A 19834-nucleotide genomic window follows, 5' to 3' on the forward strand; every position below is an offset into this window, starting at 1 on the left:
TGAGCAACATAACAAGACCACATCTCTACAAAATTTTAAAAATTAGCTGCAAGTGGTGGTGTCACATGCCTGTAGTCCCAGCTACTCAGGAGGCTGAGGCAGGCAGATTGCTTGTGCCCAGGAGTTTGAGGCTGCAGTGAGCTATGCCACAAAGCAAGATGTTATTTCTACAAAAAAAAGTTTAAAAATTAGCTGAGTGTGGTGGTGCACACCTGCGGTCCCAGCTACTCATGAGGCTGAGGAGAAAGGATCGCTTGAATCCAGAAGCTTGAGGCTGCAGTGAATATGACTATGCCACTGCACTCCAGCCTGGATGACAGAGTAAGACCTTGTCTCTAAAAAAAATTTTTTTTTTTTTTTTTTTTGAGATAAAGTCTTGCTCTGGAGTGCAATGGTGTGATCTCGGCTCACTGCAACCTCTGCCTCCTGGGTTCAAGCGATTCTCCTGTCTCAGCCTCCTGAGTAGCTGGGATTACAGGCACAAGCCACCACACCCAGCTAATTTTTGTATTTTTAGTAGAGACGGGGTTTCACCATGTTGGTCAGGCTGGTCTCGAACTCCTGACCTCGTGATCCACCCGCTTTGGCCTCTCAAAGTGCTGGGATTACAGGCGTGAGCCACCACACCCGGCCTAAAAAAATTTTTTTTTAAAAGACCTAGGAGGCTCTTCCCAGGGTACCCCTCCCCCCATACACCTCCAAAATTGCCAGGACAAAGGTTCAAAAGTGTTCTGTTTAATACGTTTTGTCTGGTAGTGCTTGGGTGCCTGTGGTTGGTTTCTCTCACTGGAACCAGTCCTGGCCCCCACTCGCCTGGCTTCCTCCAGTCACCCCAGGTCCTGGGGCTGGTGTGTCAGAAGCTGCCTTTGTCCTCTCCATTCATCCATCCTTGGATCTGTCTGGCCTCTGATGCCCTCATTCAGCCTCTCGGGGTCCAGGGGTGACTGGCGTGGATCCTGCTCGCTGTGCCAAGATGGCCCTCCAGATGCGGCATACCATCCCTCCCCTGGGGGTAATGGACTCTGTGTGGGTCAGCCAGAAGGTGGCCCTGGACTCTCTCTTGCACCCACTGTCTGCCCAGTGCCCCCTCTGTCCTTAGGGGACCCAGGTGCCCCTTTGGTTTCCAGGAAGGAACCTAGGCAGGCCTGCAGTTGGCCAGGATGAGGCCACATGCATGGTTCACCCTTGGGGGACCCAGGATGTACCTGATGCGGGTATAGATGAGGTCATCTCGAGTGGCATAGGTGAGCAGGGTATGGAGGGTGAAGCTATGGTTCAACAGCTGGATGTGGACAAAGACCCGCAGAAACAGGGAAATAAGAAATTACAGAAAGATGTGTCCAGAGACCCAGGTACTAGCTCTGCTCTGCTGCCAAAATACTGAGGCAGATCACACCCCCCTTCTGGGCCTCAGTTTTCTCATCCATACAATGGGAAGAGAATACTAAGTGTTCTTCCAGTATTGAGATTCTCTGCATCAGAGGGCACAGTGAGAAGAGCGGGCAGATGGACAGAGATGGAGGCTTTGGCTGGTGAGGTCAGAGATAGCCAAGCACTCCCCACCTCACCATTTGGATGGTGCCTGAATCCACATTCAGTTCCTGTAGCCATTGCACCAGGCCCTGGTCCGTTGAAAGAGTGGCTGTCAAGAAGCAGTCAGGTGATGAGCCCAAGAGTGCCTCCTGCTAGAAGCTGCCTCGAACCCACCAATAGTGTTCTCCAGCCAAGGCCCACTCACCTGGGGGCTCTGGGGTCAGGGCATAGGTCCGGACTTCCTCATTCAGCCGCTGTAGAGCCCGCTGCACCAGGGCCTGGTACTCCCGTTCCTTCTCCGCCAGGACTTCCCGCAGCCTGTGGGGCAGAGAAGAGTAGAATGGAGTGGTGAGTCGGGAGTGAGTTGAAGCCCGGCAGAGGCTATGAGCGATTCCAAGGGGCTTTACCGATCAGTCTCTGCCCTCAAGAGGCTCAGCTGCACCATCAGAGGAGCGGGGCCCTGCTCAGGCTCCACTGGAAGCAGGCTCTGCTGGCCTGGGCTCTGCTGTGGCCTCTGCTGGGAGTCCCCTTCTTTACTCAGCTCCTCTGACCTCAGTGAGACCGCCTCCTTCTCCACCTCTGCAGCGGGGTGCCGTGAACTCAGGCAAGGCTACAACGCCTGTTTGGGACCCCTAGACCCCAGCAAGGGAGTGCGGGGGTAGGGTGCCCAGCTCTGGGCAGGCCCCAGGCAGTGCCGGTATGGGAGATGTCCATTTAGTCACGCCCCCACCGGCGCCTGCCTGCCCCTGTCCCGCCTGGCCCCCACCGGCCCCATTCGATGTTCACCGCGCCCAGCAAGCACCACACCCTCGCTGGCAGGAGGCCCGTGGCACTCCCCTCCTACCCGGGCCCAGCACAGCCAGGGCTGCCCGCACAGCACGGCTGAGCAGTGAGTCCAGAACGAACATCCAGTGTGGACGGATCTGGCGCCTGCGGAGGATCTGCTTCACCTGCAGGGGAAGGGAGGGCGCCGCTGAGACAGCTGAGCCTCAACTAGAGGCAGGGCTTGAGTTGGAAAGGCCTAGAAAGTCTTCGGCGGGAGGCAAGTGGGATGGGCGGGCTTGAGGTCCAGGGAGGGGCTGGGAAGCTAGGACTGGGCAGACGGTTTTTTGCTGCAGGCCTGATCTTCAGGGAGGAGACAGGGAATCTTGGAACATCAAGTCCTGGCACCTCCCCAGGCACAGGGAGCTCACTACCTGTTGTTGGGCAGCTCTGACTACCAGAAGGCGCCCTCACCGCATCCGGGAAGGCAAAGAGCGGTCCGTGCAGAAGTGCAGGCCCAAGGCCCTGGGCCCTCAGCCGTCCTTGCAGAGCCCGCAGCTCCTGGGCCAGCTGCCGGCGGTTGGGAGTGTGGATGTGTGCCCCGAGGCATCGCAGCAGCTCTTCCACATAGTTTCTGCCCAGACGGGACCCCTGAGAAGGAAGAGAGGGGTGGTCAGCGAGTGTTCCAGCCAAATGAGACGCTGCCGCGGAGGTGGGGTGGTGGGGTGCGGGGACATCAACAGGTGTCCTGACCCCGTGCTACCACCAGGGGGCGCTAGGGTGGGCCGCCCACCTGCTCCTGCTCCTGCTCCTGCTCTTGCTCCTGCTCCTGGTGCAGATTCTCCGCCAGCGCTGGCAGCTCCTGCTCCAGCACCGCGGCCAGCATGGCCCGACGCTTGCTTTCCTGGTGCAGCAGGCTCAGCCCTGAACTCTCCTCCGGAGATGCAGGCTCCTCGGCCGCAGGCTCCTCGGGCACCCTGGGCACAAGGGCGAGCGGCTGATTGAAGACCGGCAGCAACCAGCCAGTCACCTCTGCTGCCGGGTTTGAATTCTGGCTCTCTTACTTTTATGCCTACCTCACAGGGATGGACATAGATAAATCCCGCACTGAGAGGACACAACAAGTCCAAGTTAGAGTTGCCAGAACAGGGCATGGGGAGGCACCAAATGCCACATTCACAAGTGGTCAAGGTGCCCAAGTCCCCAAGGAGGGCTTTTGTAGGAGGGGAGAAAAAGGCAAAACCAGGCAAAGGGAACCCATCCCAGGAGCCTAGGTCTCACCGGAGCTGGCTGATGCCCCCATAACTGAGGCAGCGCTTCGGGGGGCTGGGCGGGTGCTGAGACGGTGCCTGAGGGCGCGGGAATGTCTGAGACTGGGTGGTTGAGTCGGCTGAAGGAATGGGACTGGCGGAAGGGGCATCTGAGGGAGGGACAGAGCTGTCAGCAGGGCCCTCTTCCCCCCTCACAGCTCCACAACTCCTCTGCCCTCCAGTGTGTCCATCCTGCCACCTCCAAGCACCTGAGGGCCGTGGAACATGTTGGGGGGAGCTGGGGCTGCGGCTCCTTTTCCCAGGCTGCAGGAAGGGGTCCCCCAGCAGTGCTTGGGCGCTGGCTCGGAGGCGGGGGTCTGGCTCAAAAGTTCGAAGGAGAAAGGCTTGGGCCTCAGCCGACAGAGAGCTGGGCATTGGTGGATGGACCTTGTACATACCCACCTGTTGGGGGAGGGTGAACAAGGGTGACATTCAGAGGTGTCCAAGGCCCAGCCTGGCCCTATGCCACTTCCATGTGCCAGGCCCAAAGGGGTCTTACCTGAAACATGGCAGCCTGTGGGCTCCCTAGCTCATGGAAGGGGGGGCGACCCGTGGCCATCTCAATGACAGTGCAGCCCAGTGACCAGATGTCAGCTGCTTTCCCATACCCGCGTGGGCCCTGGTCAATGATTTCTGGGGCCATATACTGCAGAGTTCCTAGGACAGAAGCAGGAGCACTGATGCCCATCTAGGCTTTTTTTTTTTTTTTTTTTTTTTTGAGACGGAGTCTTGCTCTGTCGCCCAGGCTGGAGTGCAGTGGCCGGATCTCGGCTCACTGCAAGCTCTGCCTCCCGGGTTCATGCCATTCTCCTGCCTTAGCCTCCCGAGTAGCTGGGACTACAGGCGCCCGCCACCTCGCCCGGCTAGTTTTTTGTATTTTTTAGTAGAGACGGGGTTTCACCGTGTTAGCCAGGATGGTCTCGATCTCCTGACCTCGTGATCCGCCCGTCTCGGCCTCCCAAAGTGCTGGGATTACAGGCTTGAGCCACCGCGCCTGGCCCCATCTAGGCTTTAACATGGGGTTGGAGAGGGGAGGGGAATGCCATCATCCTCAGGCCGACTGCACCCATACTGAACCTATCATCCAAAACGTACCTCAACACCTATCCTGGTCATCAAACATCTATCCTGAGTTCCATCACCACCCGAGGCTCCATCACCTGCCAAGGCTTCCATCATTCACCCTGGGCTCCACCACATTCGCAGACTCCATCACCCACAGTAGCGCTCCAGCGCACATCCTGGATTGCATCGTCCCCCTGAACTCCATCACCAGCTTTTTCCTCCAACTCCCACCTTGGCCTACATCGACACTCCTCAAGTGCTAAAGTCAGTTTCATCACTTATCCAAGCTCCAGTTCTAGATGCCATCACCTCAGCCCTGGCCCAATCACTCACCCTGGGTTTCATTCCCCATTAGGACTCTAACTCCATGCCTAGGAGCAATCCCATTCCCTGGAAAGTTCCAAGACATCTTCTGCCCCAGGTCAGCATCCCCACTCAGCACCCCCACACCTTGTTACCTGTGAAGGTCTCAGTGCAAGGTGTGATTCCTGCCAGTCGCTTGGAGGTGCCAAAGTCAGAAATCTTGAGCAGCCCACTGAAGGTGTTGATCAGCACATTGTCCCCCTGATCGATAGTCATTAGTGGACACTGGGCTGGGCCCCTGCCAGCAGAACTAGACCCTCTTTCTGGGATCCCATCTCCTGGAGATCCCAGCCTGGTCCTGCCTCTGTCAACACTCTCCCCTTGCCATCCCACTTACATGGCCCTCTGGGGCTGGGAGCTGACAATTGGTTTGGCTTCAGAGCTGAACTTCTCCCCTCCTTCTCTAAAGAGCCTCCCTGATTAATTTCCTACCCTTTGCAACAGGTCTGCTCACTTAATCTGCCAGCCTGCGTCTGAGACCATGTCCTCCCCTGCCACCCCCAGCAGATGAGGGCGGGCCAGCCCCAGGGCTTACCTTAATGTCCCTGTGTACGATGTGGTTGTCGTGCAAATAGCCAAGTCCCTGCAGGATCTGGCGGGTGTAGAAACTGATGGTGCTCTCGTTGTCCTTCAGGGGTCCCCACACTGACCGCAGCAAGGATGACAGGCTGCCTGGGTGGGGACAGTCCAAATTCATTGTTCCCACCCACTGGCTCCAGCCCACATCTCTGCTCAAGGCCCAGACACACCCATGTCGTAGCCCCAACTCCATCACCCAGCGCCACTCCTCAGCTAATTCTAGGCTACACCACCCACACGCACTAGGGTGCATTTCCCCCTGGGCTCTCCAACCCTGCCTGCCTCGGTACCATGCCCCACACCTCGGTTTCATTCCCATCCCACACAGGGCAGGCACCTCCAGGCACTTCCTCCATAAAGATCTTAAGGTAGCCGCCCTGGCTAGCTGAGCCCAGATAGCGCACTATGTTCTTGTGGCGCAGGCGTTTGTGAAGAGCGATTTCTTCATGCAGGGGCTGAGAAAACCTGGGGGGTGGTAGGGGAGAGAGGAAAGGGACCGATGTGGGCAGAGAAGCCCAGCCCATCCCGCCCCAGCCTGGCCCCGCCCCAAGGACCTGCCCCGCCCACAAGCCCTCTCCCAACCTCCGCACCCTTACTACCCTGCCCGTAGGACCCTCCAGACCTCAATCCCGCCCGCACGGTCCTGGCTGTTCCGCCCACGGGCCCAGTCCACAGGGCTCGAACTCTCAGGTCCTATGAGCCCGCCCACTAGGCCCCGCCCACAGGAGCCACTCAGCCCTCACAAGCCCTCAGCCCCGCCCGCGTGGCCACGCACCGCACCTGCTGTCCCGCTCCGGGATCTCCTTGATGGCGATGCGCACCCTCGTGTGGCGATCACGGCCCGCGTACACCACCCCATACGTGCCCTTGCCCAGCACCAGCCGCTCGCCCGTCTCCGTGTACTCATAATCAAACTGCCGGGCACGGAGTGAGATGGGGTTCAGCAGGGCGCGCGGCCCCTCGCCCTCCGCGAGCTCCCAGTCCCGCGTCCTCACCTCCAACACCTCCCCCACGCCCTCTGCCTCCTCCGCGGGCGCCGTGGAATCCGGGTTCGTTACCAAGGCCTGGATCAGGCCGCAGAACCTGAAGGTGGGGGAGGTAAGACTCACGGGAGGGGCATCTTGGTCCCCACATAACCCGGGGCACCCGAGGGACGTCGTCCCTTTCTTTCCCCCACTCCCCCGGGCATCCTGGTCCTCAGAGTACCCTGACCATGAAAGACTGCGCACCACTGGCAATGCCCTACGCTGGGGAAGCACAGCTGGACGTCCTGAGCTGGGGGCAGTGCATAGAGGAAGCAGCAGCGCTCGTCGCGCTTGGAGGCGCTGGGAAGGGATGAAGAACCCAGTGAGTGTCAGGCTGGGTGGCAGCGACCCTCACCTCCCGTCTTTCCAGTGGCCCCAGGTCCCGCCTATCACCTGACTCCACATATGGAGGCGACTGGGAAGGTCCAGCTGGAGGGAATGTCCTGCAAGAAGAAATGGGGTGTGATCAGGGGTGCTGGGGACAGGAGAAGGGTCTGAGAATGGGAGAAAGGCTCCACAGAAAAGGTCCCAGCAGAGGTGAGTGAGGGGCCTCAGCAGCGACTTCACCTGGGTCTCAGGCTCCAGCAAGCTCAGGGTCACTGTGCTCACTGGGTCAGTACCCCGAACCTCGAGATTTGCAGGCAGCAGCACCTTGTTCATCTCCAGGACCAGCACCTGCAGGCAGTGGGAGAGTAGGGTCGGTCAGAAGGGGCTTACCCCTTTCCCAGGTCCACCACCCCTACAAGCCTCACCAAGCACTGGTCACCCTGGGGACAGGCCATCTTGAATGGTTGGCAGGACTGTAGCAAGAAGTGGAGCCAGAAGTGGGCACGGCGTGGTGGCCCTCCACGGGGCTCTGCTGGCATGGGCCTAAAGTGCTGGTAGAGCAGGAAGGTCTCCATCACGGACACCAGGTACCTGCATGCAAAGCCGCATCCTCAGTTCAGCGCAGGCACCAACCAGCACTGCCAGGGAGAGGAAACTGGCCTGGATATAGCTAGAACGTTGGCATGGGGTGCCACGGGCACTGGTCTAAAAGTAGCCAGGTCATTGCCTCAGGGTTCAGTCTAGCATGCCAACAGACATAGGTGCAGGAGCTGACAGCCCAGGTCAGGCCAAGAATGCAGAGGGGGCCACCTACCATATGGGGGCATTGAGCTTATACAGCTGCTCTGCAGCCAGCACCACCTGGGTGGGGTCATTGGCGAGGATCTGGGCTCCCAGGTAGAAACCCACATCCCAGTAATACTGCATCTTCTCCACGCAGCCTTTGCGGGCCAGCAGGCAGCCCAGCTTCATGCCTGGGGGAGAGGGGCATGGGCTCCAGTGAGTGTGGGTGCAGGGGTGAGTGAGGCCCACCATTTTTGTGGGCCCGAGTGTGGACATGAACATAGATATGAGTAAACCATTGGGTGTGGCAAGATCTCGGGTGGGAACAGGAGCTCAGGCACAGGTATATGAACATGCAGATGTGTTAGGGAACATTTGTGGGTTTGAGGGCTCCTGAGGGCCCAGAACAGGTATTAGGACCCAGGTGTGGGTATGGGCAGGACAGTCCAAATGGATGAACTCGTCCTAACTCTTACCTAGTGTGCTCTCTCCCTGCCCTCTTCCCAGGCCCCTCTGAACCCCTGTGGGTGACGAGACAAGAGCCAGGATCTGTGCTCACCTATTAGCCGGAGCTCCTTGGAATCCTCAAAGTGCTGCCCGGCAGCAATGAGGAGCACAGCTGCATTGATGCCCGAGTGGAGGCTGGGCTCTACATCAAAAGCCTTGCGATACCTGGGGTGGGGGTAGGGGGCACAAGGCTGGACCGATGCCCACAGCACCATTCCTCATCTCATAGCTCAGCCCACCAGCCACTCACTGTGCTCCTTACCAGTGATAGGCCTGCTCCCGGTGCCCGGCATCCTGGAAACCTGAACTGAAGAACATGTCCTTGTAGATACGGCCACACATGCAGTACAGATCAGGTGCCACGGAGCCCTCAAGCTGTACCAGTGGCAGCAGCACGGCCAGGGCCTTCGCCCGGTCCCCAGGCCTGTTCCTCCTAGGAAAAAGATGGGGTCAGGCCCTCCCTGATGGCCCTGGCCTACTCTGTTCAGGGACCTCCAGACACTGAACAGCAGGGACCCTTCCATGGGCCTGACAATAATGACCTCAAAATGATAGTGACCCTGGCCAGCACTGACCTCTCTAGGGGTAGTGACCTCAGATAGAAGTGATTCCTAGATGCAATGACCCTTAGAAGCAGTGATCTTGAACAGTGGTGACCATACCACAGGCAGCACCACTTCCCCCACCCCGACCAGGCAGCAGTAACTCAGAACAACAGGGACCTACTGACATCAGTGACCCTGGTCAGCCAATTCCCCGAACAGCAGTGATCCCAGACAGCAATGGCTTTGCACAGCAGAGACCCAGGTTTCGGAAACCTTTATGTGGCTATGACCTAACCCTTGCTCTGCCACTCACCGGTTGAGGGCAAAAGTGTAATGGAAGCAGACATTATGCTGCTCGGCCACATCACAGGTGGGCAAGGCCTGCAGCGTCTCCACCAGCTCAATGATGGCCGAGTAGTCCTGCATCAGGGAATGGCAAGTACTGGCATCATGGGCCTCCAGGCCCCGAGGAACCTTGGGCCAGGGTCCTTTCCCACACCTGACATCCCACCCAGCCACCATCTTCTGCATGCCTCCTCAGGCCCAGCAGACACCACACCTCACAGGGAGAACCTGCTGTATGCCCCATGTTGGGCATTCCCAACCCCACAACGGCCCCAGGAGGCAGCAACATGCTCATCCTGTCTAACAAATAAGGAAGCCAACACTCAGAGACGTTTGATCATTTGCCCAAAGCCACCAGTGAGCAAGTGGCCCAGCCAGGACCTGAACTTGGGTTTGTCTGACCTCAAATGCCAGCTGCCCTACTGCCTCTCTGAGCACCACGCACTTGCACATCGCGGTAGGAGAGCAGCAAGTTCATGATGATGTCGGGGCTCAGCAGCTCCACGCTGTCCAGTCTCCGCTGCAGCCGAGCCAGCTCCTGCCGCAGCTGCGGCCCACTGAACCGCTCCCGCGCCTGCCGGATGTCCTGCCGAATGGTCTCCCGGAAATAGCCACTGATGCCCAGGGCAGGGGAGGCAGGGAGAGAGAATGGTGGGGCCTGCACCTCAGCCCCAGCCCACTGTACCCTCACCAACCCCCTCCTGGAGCACCCTCCCTGGGGGCCCTCATTACCAAGAGTCTGTGGGTGTGGCCTCCAGCAGGCGGGCAAGCCGGCCCACTAGGGGAGTGAGCAGAGCCTCGGTCCCCACTCCAGCCTGTACCAGCCCATCAGCCAGGCCCCGCAGAAGGCCTGCATCGCCACACAGCACCCGACCAGTGGCCGTCACCACATAGGGGATCAGTGTGTAACTGCCAACGCAATCCTGGTGGGAGGGAGGCAGGAATCAGTGAGGTCAGAGGTCAGCACAGGGCTAGACAAGGGGAGTGAGAGCATCAAAGGTCAGCACCAGTGGGAATTGGAATCGCAGGAAAGGGGCACCCGTCATGAGAGGAGGCAACAGGAAACAGAGGAACACATGGGATGTCAGGGGGGCGTTAGGTGACTGAGGAAGCCAGGAGGATTAGTGGAGGTCAGAGGTCATAGTGGAAGTCAAAGGGCACTTTCGAGTGAGAGGTGGATTCTGCTCACCGAGTTCTTCTGGAAAACATCCTCCTGCAGGAGGCAGACAGTCAGATACTGGTGTTCTGTGTAGGCCTTACCCCAGCCCCGTGCCTGCCCCCACCAGCCCCAGGCCACCTACCCGCAGGGCCTGCAGGTCAGGGAGGTCGGCCTGGGAGCAGAGGAGCACGTTGTTGGTCATGCTGAAGCTCTCACGCACACCAAGGTGGTAGAACAGGGAGGGCTGTACCAGCGAGCTGCTCACCTCCAGCACCACCACGTCTGCAGGCACAGAGAGGGCGGCGCTGATCCCTGAAGCCCAGCTTGATGGGGAAGGAGCTGGGGTCCATCCTGGCTTGACCTGCCTTGCTGTGGGACTCCAGTAGGGTCTGTTTCTGCTTTGGGCTTCAGTCGGCCCTTTTTAGGGGCCCCCGGCACTTTCACAGAACTGATCTCTGTGGTGTTGCAGGAGAGGAGTTGGGCTCACTGGGCTGGGACCCTCAGGCCACGGTTCAGAGCCTGTGAGCACCTGGCATGGGGGAAGGGAGGCTGTGGACCAATTGAGTCTGTTCCAGGACATTTGGGAGGTGGGAGTTGCGCAAACATAGAAGTCCCCTCCCTTTGGTCTTCAGCACAGTCTCTTGAAAGGGGCTACCATCAGTGTGCATGGACAACGCTGTGCCTAAATGTATGTATGTGTATATGTGTGACATGTACAGCTTACTATGTCTGACTGTACCTGTGTGTATGACAGCGTCTGCTAGGGCCTGAACGAGTCAACATGTATGCGATTTGTGTCTGTCGATAATTGTGTCTTTGTGTCCGAGTGGTCGTCGGGTCAGCCTTCATTTTAGGCTACGATTTCATGGACATCCAGGAAGCACAGCTACCGGACTCCAGCATGAGCAAGTAAGTATGGGGGCGGAGCATCCGGGCTGGTTGGAGGGAGGAGTGACCCGCGGGGGAATAGCCTCCTTCTGGCCCCGCCCCTGGCCCATCCTTCCCCGCCCACTTCCCCGCCCATTCTTTCTTGGCCGCTGAGGCCACTTAACCTAAGCTCCCTCACCCAGTATCCAGTCCCGTTGGGCCCCTTCGCTTCTCTGTTTACTTCTCCAGCCCGATCCTCGGAAACAGTATGCTAGGACTCCTCAACTCCAGCCTCCCGGGTACAGCCCCTTTCCCTAAGTCCAAGCTCCTCTCCCAGTAATTGTCCTCAAGAGATCCGCGTGACATCCTCCTGAGGCTGAGGCTGAGTCCAGCCCCGCGCCGCTCCCCGCCCCGCCCCAGAGTTCCAAAGCCCCGCCCCATCCTCTACCGGCTCGCTGGGCACTGCTCCGACTGAAGGGTGCCTAAGCCCCAACCCCGAGCCCTGGAGCTGCGCCCAGATCCCTGTCTCGTCCCGAGCCTGGCCGCGCCCCAGATCCCCTAAATCCCACTTTTTTCACGGCCCTGTCCCAAGCCCTTCAGCTGCATCTCACTTTAAGTCCCCTAGACCCGGTAACCCTCTCGGTCCCTCCCTTGAGCCGTCGAGCCCGGCTGGGTCCCCTCCCAGGACCCTGAGTCCCGCCCGGATCCGGCCCCGCCCCCAGCGCGCTCACCCGCGTTGTAGAAGGCATCCAGCGCAGCGGTGTCGCCTAGTGCCAGCGTCCCGAAGGGCAGGCTGCGCAGCTGCGGGGGCGGCCGCGGCCGGGGGAGATGCGCGCAAGCCTCGCGCAGGCAGCGCAGGGGCAGCGGCTCCGCCTCGGTTCCCTCTCCAGGCTCCAGCCCGGGCTGCGGCTCCCGGGTCAGCACATAGACCACGCTGAGCGGCCGGCTCCGCGCACAGCCCCGGCCCGGGGGCGCCGCGAGCGGCCGGCCCCGGCTCAGCGCCACGGCCAGCGGGTCCTGCCAGCAGCTGCCGGCGCGCTCCGCCCCGGACCGGGGACACTGCCCCGCCATGCGGGGGCGCTCAGGCGCTGGGCGCTGCGCACTGGGAACCCGGGGAGGGGCAGGAGCCTGGGCCGGCAGATCAGGAATCTTGGGACCTGGAATCCGGTCGGAATCGGAGAATCTCCCACGGGATCTAGGGATCCGGAATCCGGCCTGACGTCCCTTTCCAGAAATCTAAAGTCCAGGGAGAAATCCGAGCTCGGACTTGCAAGGTCCTGAGGTTCTGAAATCCGGGATTGGGTCCTAGGAATCTGGGGCATCCGATGGTCGGCAGCTCAGAGCCACTTGAGGGATCCTGGGAATCGGCTCGGAGGTGCCCGCCACCTGGACTCCTCAAGGGAGCGCCCGCCAACGCTGTCCTGCCTTCACTTGTAGGCTGAGCCCAGCCCTTTCCCGGCCGACCCAGAAAGCTCCACCCTCGGCCCTGGGGCAGCGCCGCTCCCTAGCGGCTTGAGACTCAGCCTCTCCCCTCCCTTCTCTCCCGCCAGAACTTTGGAGACTGGCGGCTTCCGGAACAGCCTGTGCCCCTGTGCACGCCAAAGATTGTGGACTGCTCACAGCAAGCGCACATAAAATGTGTGACGAGGCCGGGGCTATAGGGAAAAGGTTCGATCCTCAAGGCCTGCCCTGCAGGGATCTGTTGAATGAATGGCTCTCTAGAGACATTAGGGTGCTCAGAGCATGATGAACAGTGGGTGTCCTCCCGGGCCCAGTGAGTGCAGGCAGGGAGGGACTGGGATGGGGGAAACCTACACCTTAGGCTGCTTGTCCGAAAGCCTTCAATCCTGGAGTGGGACTTGGCATCTGAGCCTTTACTGTCGCTAGGGGGCTGCTTTCCCCAGGACCCAACCTGCTATGGACCCCCGCTGACCTTTGACTTCTATGCGAAAGGTGACCATTGGACCTGAGAAGCACTTCCCACTCTTAAACATTTCTTAAGCCACCTCTTGAAGGAGTCAACCCCAGCCCTTTGCACTACAAAGCTTCTCAGCTTCAAATCCCCAAGAATCCCCAACTTTCTTGGTGAGGCAGCAACCTGGTATAAGCCTCAGTGGACCCTGAAATCAAGAAATGGGTACTTAAGTTGAATAATTTCTCCAAGATCACTCAGCACATGACAGAGCAGGGTGCAAACCCAGGACCGCCTGTCAGGCTCTTAACTATTTAATTCTGCCACTTACTAGAACGTGGCTTTGGGCAAATAAACTGCTTAAATGCTACTCAATGGCTTTTTCATTGCCCTGTTGCCTTGTGGAAGAAAAATGTACCTTCCTTGGTTTGACCTTGGATTCGAACTAGCACCCAATGGGACAGGCAGGAAGTGGCAGAGTTTGAGAACTTGGCCTGCAACAGAGGCTGGAGTGGAAAACGGACAACTTACAAGGGACAAGCATGAGCAACTGACAGGCTGAGAAAGCTGTGCAATTCCAGGTGGCTCACACCTGGAATCCCACTTTGGGAGGCCAAGACGGGTGGATTACGAGGTCAGGAGTTCGAGATCAGCCTGGCCAACATGGTGAAACCCCGTCTCTACTAAAAATACAAAAAAAAGGAGCAGGGCATGGTGGCATGTGCCTGTAATCCCAGCTACGTGGGAGGCTGAAGCAAGAGAATGGCTTAAACCCAGGAGCCAGAGGTTGAGGTGAGTGGAGATCGTGCCACTGCACTCCAACCTATGCAGGGCGACAGACCGAGACTCCACCTCAAAAAAAAAAAAAAAAAAAAAAAAGAAGGCTGTGCAATTGTGCAATTCCTGCCACAAAGCCATCCACTTGCAGGACACAGAGGGCCTCAGGAAATTGTCAATGGATGCTTGAATCTCCTCCACTCCTTCCACCATATGCCCCTCTGGCCTTGTCTTGCACACCTCCAGAGAGAGAAGCCTCACTACTTTAGAGGCTGTCCTTTCCGTCTTCCTGACTGGAAGGAAATTCTTCCCTGAAAGGAGCTGAAACTTGTGTCCCTGCTCTGCCCTCTAGGGTTTTTCCCAGTAACTGAAAGAGTCTTGAAAGGGCTAAAATGATTTTATTTTTAAATGTGGACAGGCAAGCAGAGGTGGTTGGCAAAGGCAAGGTGGCTGAGGATCTGGAAGCTGCACAGGAGAGGTAAGGACAATGGCTGCCAGAGGGACCTATCGAAGCATCATCCGAACCCTGCGGTAGGGGTGGCCCACACCACGGCCTGAGGCCCAGTCAATGCCATATTTGTGAGCGGCAGCCTCAGACATTGCGTAGCGACCATTGAGATTTGATCGGTAACAGGATGCATACCACCAGGCGCCGTGGACAATCACAGCACAGTTGCTCCCGCTTGAATCGTGGTCAGCGTCATAGGTGGTGAAGGGCCTCCCACTGTGGAAGCTCAGGGAATCCCCTGGCAGGGAGGGGATGGAAAGCACCTTGGTGCCCAGCACCATGCCTGGCACCTTTGGAGATATAATCCCATGGGAGTCTCAAAGCAGCTACGAGTTGAATTTTATCAGTCCCCACAAGCAACACCAAGGGGCCAGGTTGTTTGCGCAGGGTCACTCAGCTAGTTGAAGCAGCAGCAGGACTTGAACTTGGGACTGTCTGGCTCCAAAACTCCCAGCTTTTCCTCCCGTCTTACCCCCTCCAGAATCCCCAGCCTCTCTCTAGCTCCTTTGTCTTCTCTCAGCTCCCATCCAGTCTGAGCAACTCTGCTAGGAAAAGCTGGGAGGAACCTCTTAGGTGCCTGGTCAGGAAAGGTGGTTCCCTGAGGCACTCCCTCATAACCACTTCCCTCTTTTAAATCTCTCCCCAACAGTCACTGTTTCTCTAAAAGAAGACTTCCCTGGTTCCTCTTCCAAAGCAGAGAGTGCTAACATTCAACAGAGCCTCAGGCGGTACCCAAAACCTCCTCCTTGCCTCCCTGCCTTTTTTTTTTTCTTTTTCTTTTTTTTGAGATGGAGTCTCATTCTGTTGCCCAGGCTGGAGTGCAGTGGTACTTTCTGGGCTCGCTGCAACCTCCGCCTCCCAGGTTTAAGCAATTCTCAGCCCTCAGCCTCCTGAGTAGCTGGGATTATAAGCACCTGCCACCACACCCGGCTAATTTTTTGTGTGTGTATTTTTAGTAGAGACAGGGTTTCACCATATTGGCCAGGTTGAGTTTGAACTCCTGACCTCGAGTGATCTGCCCGTCTCGGCCTCCCAGAGTGCTAGGGTTACAGGCATGAGCCACCACGCCCAGCCTCCCTGCCCATTTTATAGAGGAGGAAACTGAGGCTCAGTGGAGGGGTAGGACTTGCCCAAGGTCACATAGGTGCTACGTGGCAGAGATGGATTCAAACTCAGGTCTGTTTGCCTCCAGAGCCCAAATTCTTCACTGTTGCACCATCCTGTTTCATGATTGCCATTTCTCAGATGCAGAAACTAAGGCCCACAGAGGAGACAGGATTGCCCTGGGCATTCATGGGGGCAGTGGCAGCATTGGGAAAGGATCCGGCCTCCTTCCTCTGCTGCCCTTAGGCTCACTCACCTGCAGTGCCCTCTGAGAACTTGCCCAGCACCAGCTGGTAGTGGTCTACCTCACCGAGGAGGCGGAAGGTCGCATAGTGGGCAAAAGTACGGTTGCCATTAAAGTCTTCCAGCTCTACCCGCAGCTCCCAGGTACCTGGGAGGAAGAGGAGGCAAGGATGGAGGAACCCTCAGATCTTGGGAGTGGGGCAGGGATTCAGGATGGCAGACAGTAACCCCCAAACTCCAGGTCCCTGCTGGGAACTCACCCTGGAGAGTAAGCTGGTGCAAATTCTCATTTCCCAGCCAGAATTCAGACTCCTGGTTCCCAAAACCTGCTTTGTAGGAGGACCAAGGGCGGAAGAAATCCACAGAACCATCCTGGCGCCTCTGAAACACCTAGCCGGGGGCGGGGGTGGGGAGGTACAGCAGCTATTACTCCAGGCTGGGCACCAGCTGCTGAGGATGCAGGAACTGTGAGGGGTGGGTGGATACCTCTCTCTCTTTGGATTGGGGCCTGTTGATAAAATGGGGATCCTTCAAGTCAGTTTTGAATATTTCTATGAACTCTACATTCCTTTATTAGCTTTCACTGACACTCAACTTCATGTCACAGGCTTGCAAGCCCTGGGAAGATTGAATTGACAGAAACACTGTCCCCACCCTCAGGAGATGGCCAGCGCTGCTGGGAGTCAGTCAAAATAACCCAATTTCATTTACTGTAAGAACCAATATATTTGGCCAGGCGCGGTGGCTCATACCTGTAATCCCAGCACTTTGGGAGGCCCAGGCGGGCAGATCACTTGAGGTCAGGAGTTTGAAATCAGCCTGGCCAACATGGTGAAATCCCATCTCTATTAAAAATACAAAAACAATTTAGCTGGGTGTGGTGGCATACACCTGTAAGCCCAGCTACTTGGGAGGCTAAGGCAGGAGAACTGCTTGAACCTGGGAGGTGGAGGTTGCAGTGAGCCAAGATCACACCACTGCACTCCAGCCTGGGTGGCAGAGCAAGACTCCATCTCAAAAAAAAAAGAAAAAAAGAATCAAGATATTTAAATTAGAGAGGCCACCCCCACAGCCCAAGTTGGACCCCTGGCCTTACCCTGATGTCTTCCACCTCCCCCTCCAAGACAAGCAGGCCCCAGGCCCTATAGAGTTTTCAACCTAAGTACCTCTATTTCCATTGCTCCACTGTCTTTTTTTTTTTTTTTTTTAGCTAGAGTCTCGCTCTGTCACCACGCTGGAGTGCAGTGGCATGATCTCGGCTCACTGCAACCTCCATCTCCCTGGTTCAAGCAATTCTCTTGCCTTAGCTTCCTATGTAGCTGGGATTACAGGTACCTGCCACCGCGCCCAGCTAATTTTTTGTATTTTTAGTAGAGACGGGGTTTCACCATGTTGCCCAGGCTGGTCTTGAACTCCTGAGCTCAGGCAATCCGCCCACCTCGGCCTCCCAAAGTGCTGGGATTACAGGCGTGAGCCACTGCGTCAGGCCTGCTCCACTGTCTTTACTGCCTGGCTCCCTGCTGTCTTCCTAAACCACGTCCCTGCCTCCACTGGTCCCCCAGTGCAGTGCATCTTTCATAGTGTAGCCCAAATCATCTTTTTAAAACAGAAGTTCTACTTGGCCCCTCCCCTGCTTAAAACTCTCTTGGGGCTACCCATTGCCCTGCACACTTCTTCTTTTTTTTTTTTTGAGACGGAGTCTCGCTTTGCCGCCCAGGCTGGAGTACAGTGGCCGGATCTCAGCTCACTGCAAGCTCTGCCTCCTCGGTTTACACCATTCTCCTGCCTCAGTAGCTGGGACTACAGGTGCCTGCCACCTCGCCCGGCTAGTTTTTTGGGGGTTTTTTTTGTATTTTTTTAGCAGAGACGGGGTTTCACCGTGTTAGCCAGGATGGTCTCAATCTCCTGACCTCGTGATCCACCTGTCTCGGCCTCCCAAAGTGCTGGGATTACAGGCTTGAGCCACCGCGCCCGGCCTTTTTTTTTTTTTTTTTTTTAAAGACAGAGTCTTACTCCATTGCCCAGGCCAGAGTGCAGTGACTCAATCTTGGCTCACTGCAACCACCAGCTCCTGGGTTCAAGCAGTTCTCCCACCTCAGCCTCCTGAATAACTGGAATTACAGGTGCGCACCACCATGCCCAGCTAATTTTTATATTTTTAGTAAAGACGGGGTTTCACCATGTTGGCCAGGCTGATCTCGAACTCTTGACCTTAGGTGATCCACCCACCTCTGCCTCCCAGGGTGCTGGGATTACAGGTGTGAGCCACCGCGTCCAGCCAGCCACTGCGCCTGGGTGCCCTGCACACTTAAGTTGATCATTTAGTGCCTTCCATGAACTGGCCATTACAGAGGTCCTCAATCCACGCTCCTTCAGTGCTGGCAGACTTTAGCCGACACCCACGCCTGCTCTCAGCTCAGTCACGCGTTCCCTGCAAACCTTCTTGTACTCTGCTGCCTCCCTGAGTTTATCTTTACTTCTAGCTGGAATGCCCCTCCACACCCTTTTTTTTTTTTTTTTTTTTTTTTTTTTTTTTGAGACAGAGTTTCACTCTTGTCGCCCAGGCTGGATGCAATGGCAAAATCTCGGCTCACTGGCTCACTGTAACCTCCGCCTCCTAGGTTCAAGCGATTCTCCTGCCTCAGCCTCCTGAGTTGCTGGGGTTACAGGCACCTGCTACTGCACCCAACTCAAGGTCCTTTCAAATGGCACCTCCTCTGTGAAGCCCTCATACTTCTTCAGGTCCCATTGGGGGTTCACTAAACATTTGTCAGTGAATTCCTCTAGGAAATGCCTTACTCTGGTGGGCTCTGGCTCCCCTAGGGGCCAAGGAGGAGAAGTAACCACTGGGCCTGGCCTGTTAGCCCATTTCTCAGACACTCACCAGCCAGCCACCCTCCTCCGTGTCCATGTCACAAAAGACTGGGAGGGCCCTGCCCTCAGGTAGGCACAGATGGTACCAGCCACTCAAGGTGGCGCCCTGGCTCAACAGCTCCCGGCAGTTTCTGGGGCCTGGGAAAGGGAAGATGGACTCGGGAGGTGGTGCCCAGGTTATTCCCTCACCCCCACCCCCAGGCAGTGGAACAAGTATGGGGCCCCAGGGATCCTCTTGGCTCCTTCAGGTCGCTGAAGTGGGGTTCTAAGGAGGCTGTGGGGAGGGGCTTGGCCACACTTGGGGGTCTGCCAACACCTAACACCATGTGATCCCAAGTTCCCACCTCCTGCAAGGGCTGCCTCACCTTCCTGGCACCGAAGCAGGTTCGCTGGATCTCCTGCTCCAGAGGAAGGATGAGTGTTGGCTCTGATGTCTCAGCACCCCAGCACTGAGCCACCAGCGGAGCTGGTACCCAGGCTCTTTTCCAAATCCTTCCCACTCCTCCCAGCCTTCCATACCCTGTGGGAGGGCCATCATAGGGTACCCGGGCCCTTCTCCTAATCCTTCCCACTCCTCCCAGCCATCCATTCCCCCGTGAGAGAGCCGTCATAGGCGCAGCAGTCAAGCAGAGATCCCACCCTAGAGTCCAGAGACAGGGGCAAAGAAAGCAGGGAGGTCTCCAGCCCCACTTACTCACCTGGCTCACCCTTGGGGCCCATCTTGCCTGGTGGTCCAGGTTGCCCTGAAATCTCAAAGGCAGAGATGCCCTGAGTCCCACCCCATGCCCTGGACCAAAAAGAAACAAGAGACTTGGAGCCAGAGGTTCAAATCCCAGTTTCACCCTTCACTCACTTTGTGATTGTGGGCAAATATCTTATCCTCTCTGAACCTCCCTTTCCTCCTCAGCAGAATGGGGATGAAACCACCTAGCTGGCAGAGTTGGTCTTAGGATGCCAGGTGCCCAGCCTGGAGCTGGCACAGAGTAGGTTCCTTGCTTCTTTGTCATGGCCCCTCAGCACAGACAAAAATTGCTGCATTCCTGCCTTCCCTGTTCCCAAGATCCCAGCCCACTCCCCAGCCTCTCTCACCTTGAGGACCTGGGGCCCCCTTCTCCCCAGGACTTCCTGGAGCTCCGGGACAACTGGGCAGGAGGACAACTTTGCTGGCTTCCAGTTCCCTGGGTCCTACAGGGAGACACAGGCAGGGTGGACACAGGGTAGACTGTCTCTTCCAGACCCCTCTTCA

The 19834-nt window shown here is 57.4% G+C and overlaps 2 protein-coding genes across 4 annotated transcripts in view; both read right to left on the bottom strand.

The window, feature by feature from the left end:
• Nucleotides 1-719: 719 nt before the first annotated feature.
• On the bottom strand, nucleotides 720-12256 carry MAP3K6 (mitogen-activated protein kinase kinase kinase 6). 2 transcript variants are annotated; one of them, XM_050796787.1, is made up of 29 exons: nucleotides 11902-12256; nucleotides 10446-10585; nucleotides 10334-10357; nucleotides 9877-10067; nucleotides 9590-9758; nucleotides 9113-9219; nucleotides 8517-8687; nucleotides 8307-8419; nucleotides 7779-7938; nucleotides 7390-7555; nucleotides 7205-7312; nucleotides 7031-7080; nucleotides 6842-6937; nucleotides 6608-6695; nucleotides 6393-6526; nucleotides 5950-6077; nucleotides 5569-5705; nucleotides 5129-5234; nucleotides 4105-4262; nucleotides 3815-4007; nucleotides 3577-3715; nucleotides 3089-3272; nucleotides 2770-2946; nucleotides 2378-2483; nucleotides 1941-2112; nucleotides 1739-1851; nucleotides 1569-1642; nucleotides 1206-1282; nucleotides 720-1006 (listed from the first exon to the last, which is right to left on the bottom strand). In XM_050796787.1, the coding sequence occupies exons 1-29, from the start codon at nucleotides 12239-12241 to the stop codon at nucleotides 916-918; spliced, it is 3912 nt and encodes a 1303-aa protein (XP_050652744.1). In that variant the 5' UTR covers nucleotides 12242-12256; the 3' UTR covers nucleotides 720-915. The 2 variants fall into 2 exon arrangements, with proteins under 2 accessions (XP_050652744.1, XP_050652754.1); XM_050796797.1 differs by lacking the exon at nucleotides 10334-10357.
• Nucleotides 12257-14237: 1981 nt separating this feature from the next.
• FCN3 (ficolin 3) overlaps nucleotides 14238-19834 on the bottom strand; it is a 176512-nt gene continuing 170915 nt past the window's right edge. The window contains exons 3-9 of one of the 2 annotated variants that reach the window (XM_050795887.1): nucleotides 19678-19773; nucleotides 19287-19331; nucleotides 18954-18986; nucleotides 18599-18726; nucleotides 15975-16104; nucleotides 15728-15862; nucleotides 14238-14605 (exon numbers count right to left, since the gene is read on the bottom strand). In XM_050795887.1, the coding sequence (XP_050651844.1) occupies nucleotides 14364-14605; nucleotides 15728-15862; nucleotides 15975-16104; nucleotides 18599-18726; nucleotides 18954-18986; nucleotides 19287-19331; nucleotides 19678-19773 (809 nt within the window). In that variant the 3' untranslated portion in view covers nucleotides 14238-14363. Of the gene's footprint in view, nucleotides 14606-15727; nucleotides 15863-15974; nucleotides 16105-18598; nucleotides 18727-18953; nucleotides 18987-19286; nucleotides 19339-19677; nucleotides 19774-19834 lie in introns of those variants that run through there. The other variant, XM_050795893.1, reaches the window with a different exon arrangement.

Source organism: Macaca thibetana, chromosome 1 (genome assembly GCF_024542745.1).
Source record: "Macaca thibetana thibetana isolate TM-01 chromosome 1, ASM2454274v1, whole genome shotgun sequence".
NCBI classification, from domain to species: domain Eukaryota; kingdom Metazoa; phylum Chordata; class Mammalia; order Primates; family Cercopithecidae; genus Macaca; species Macaca thibetana.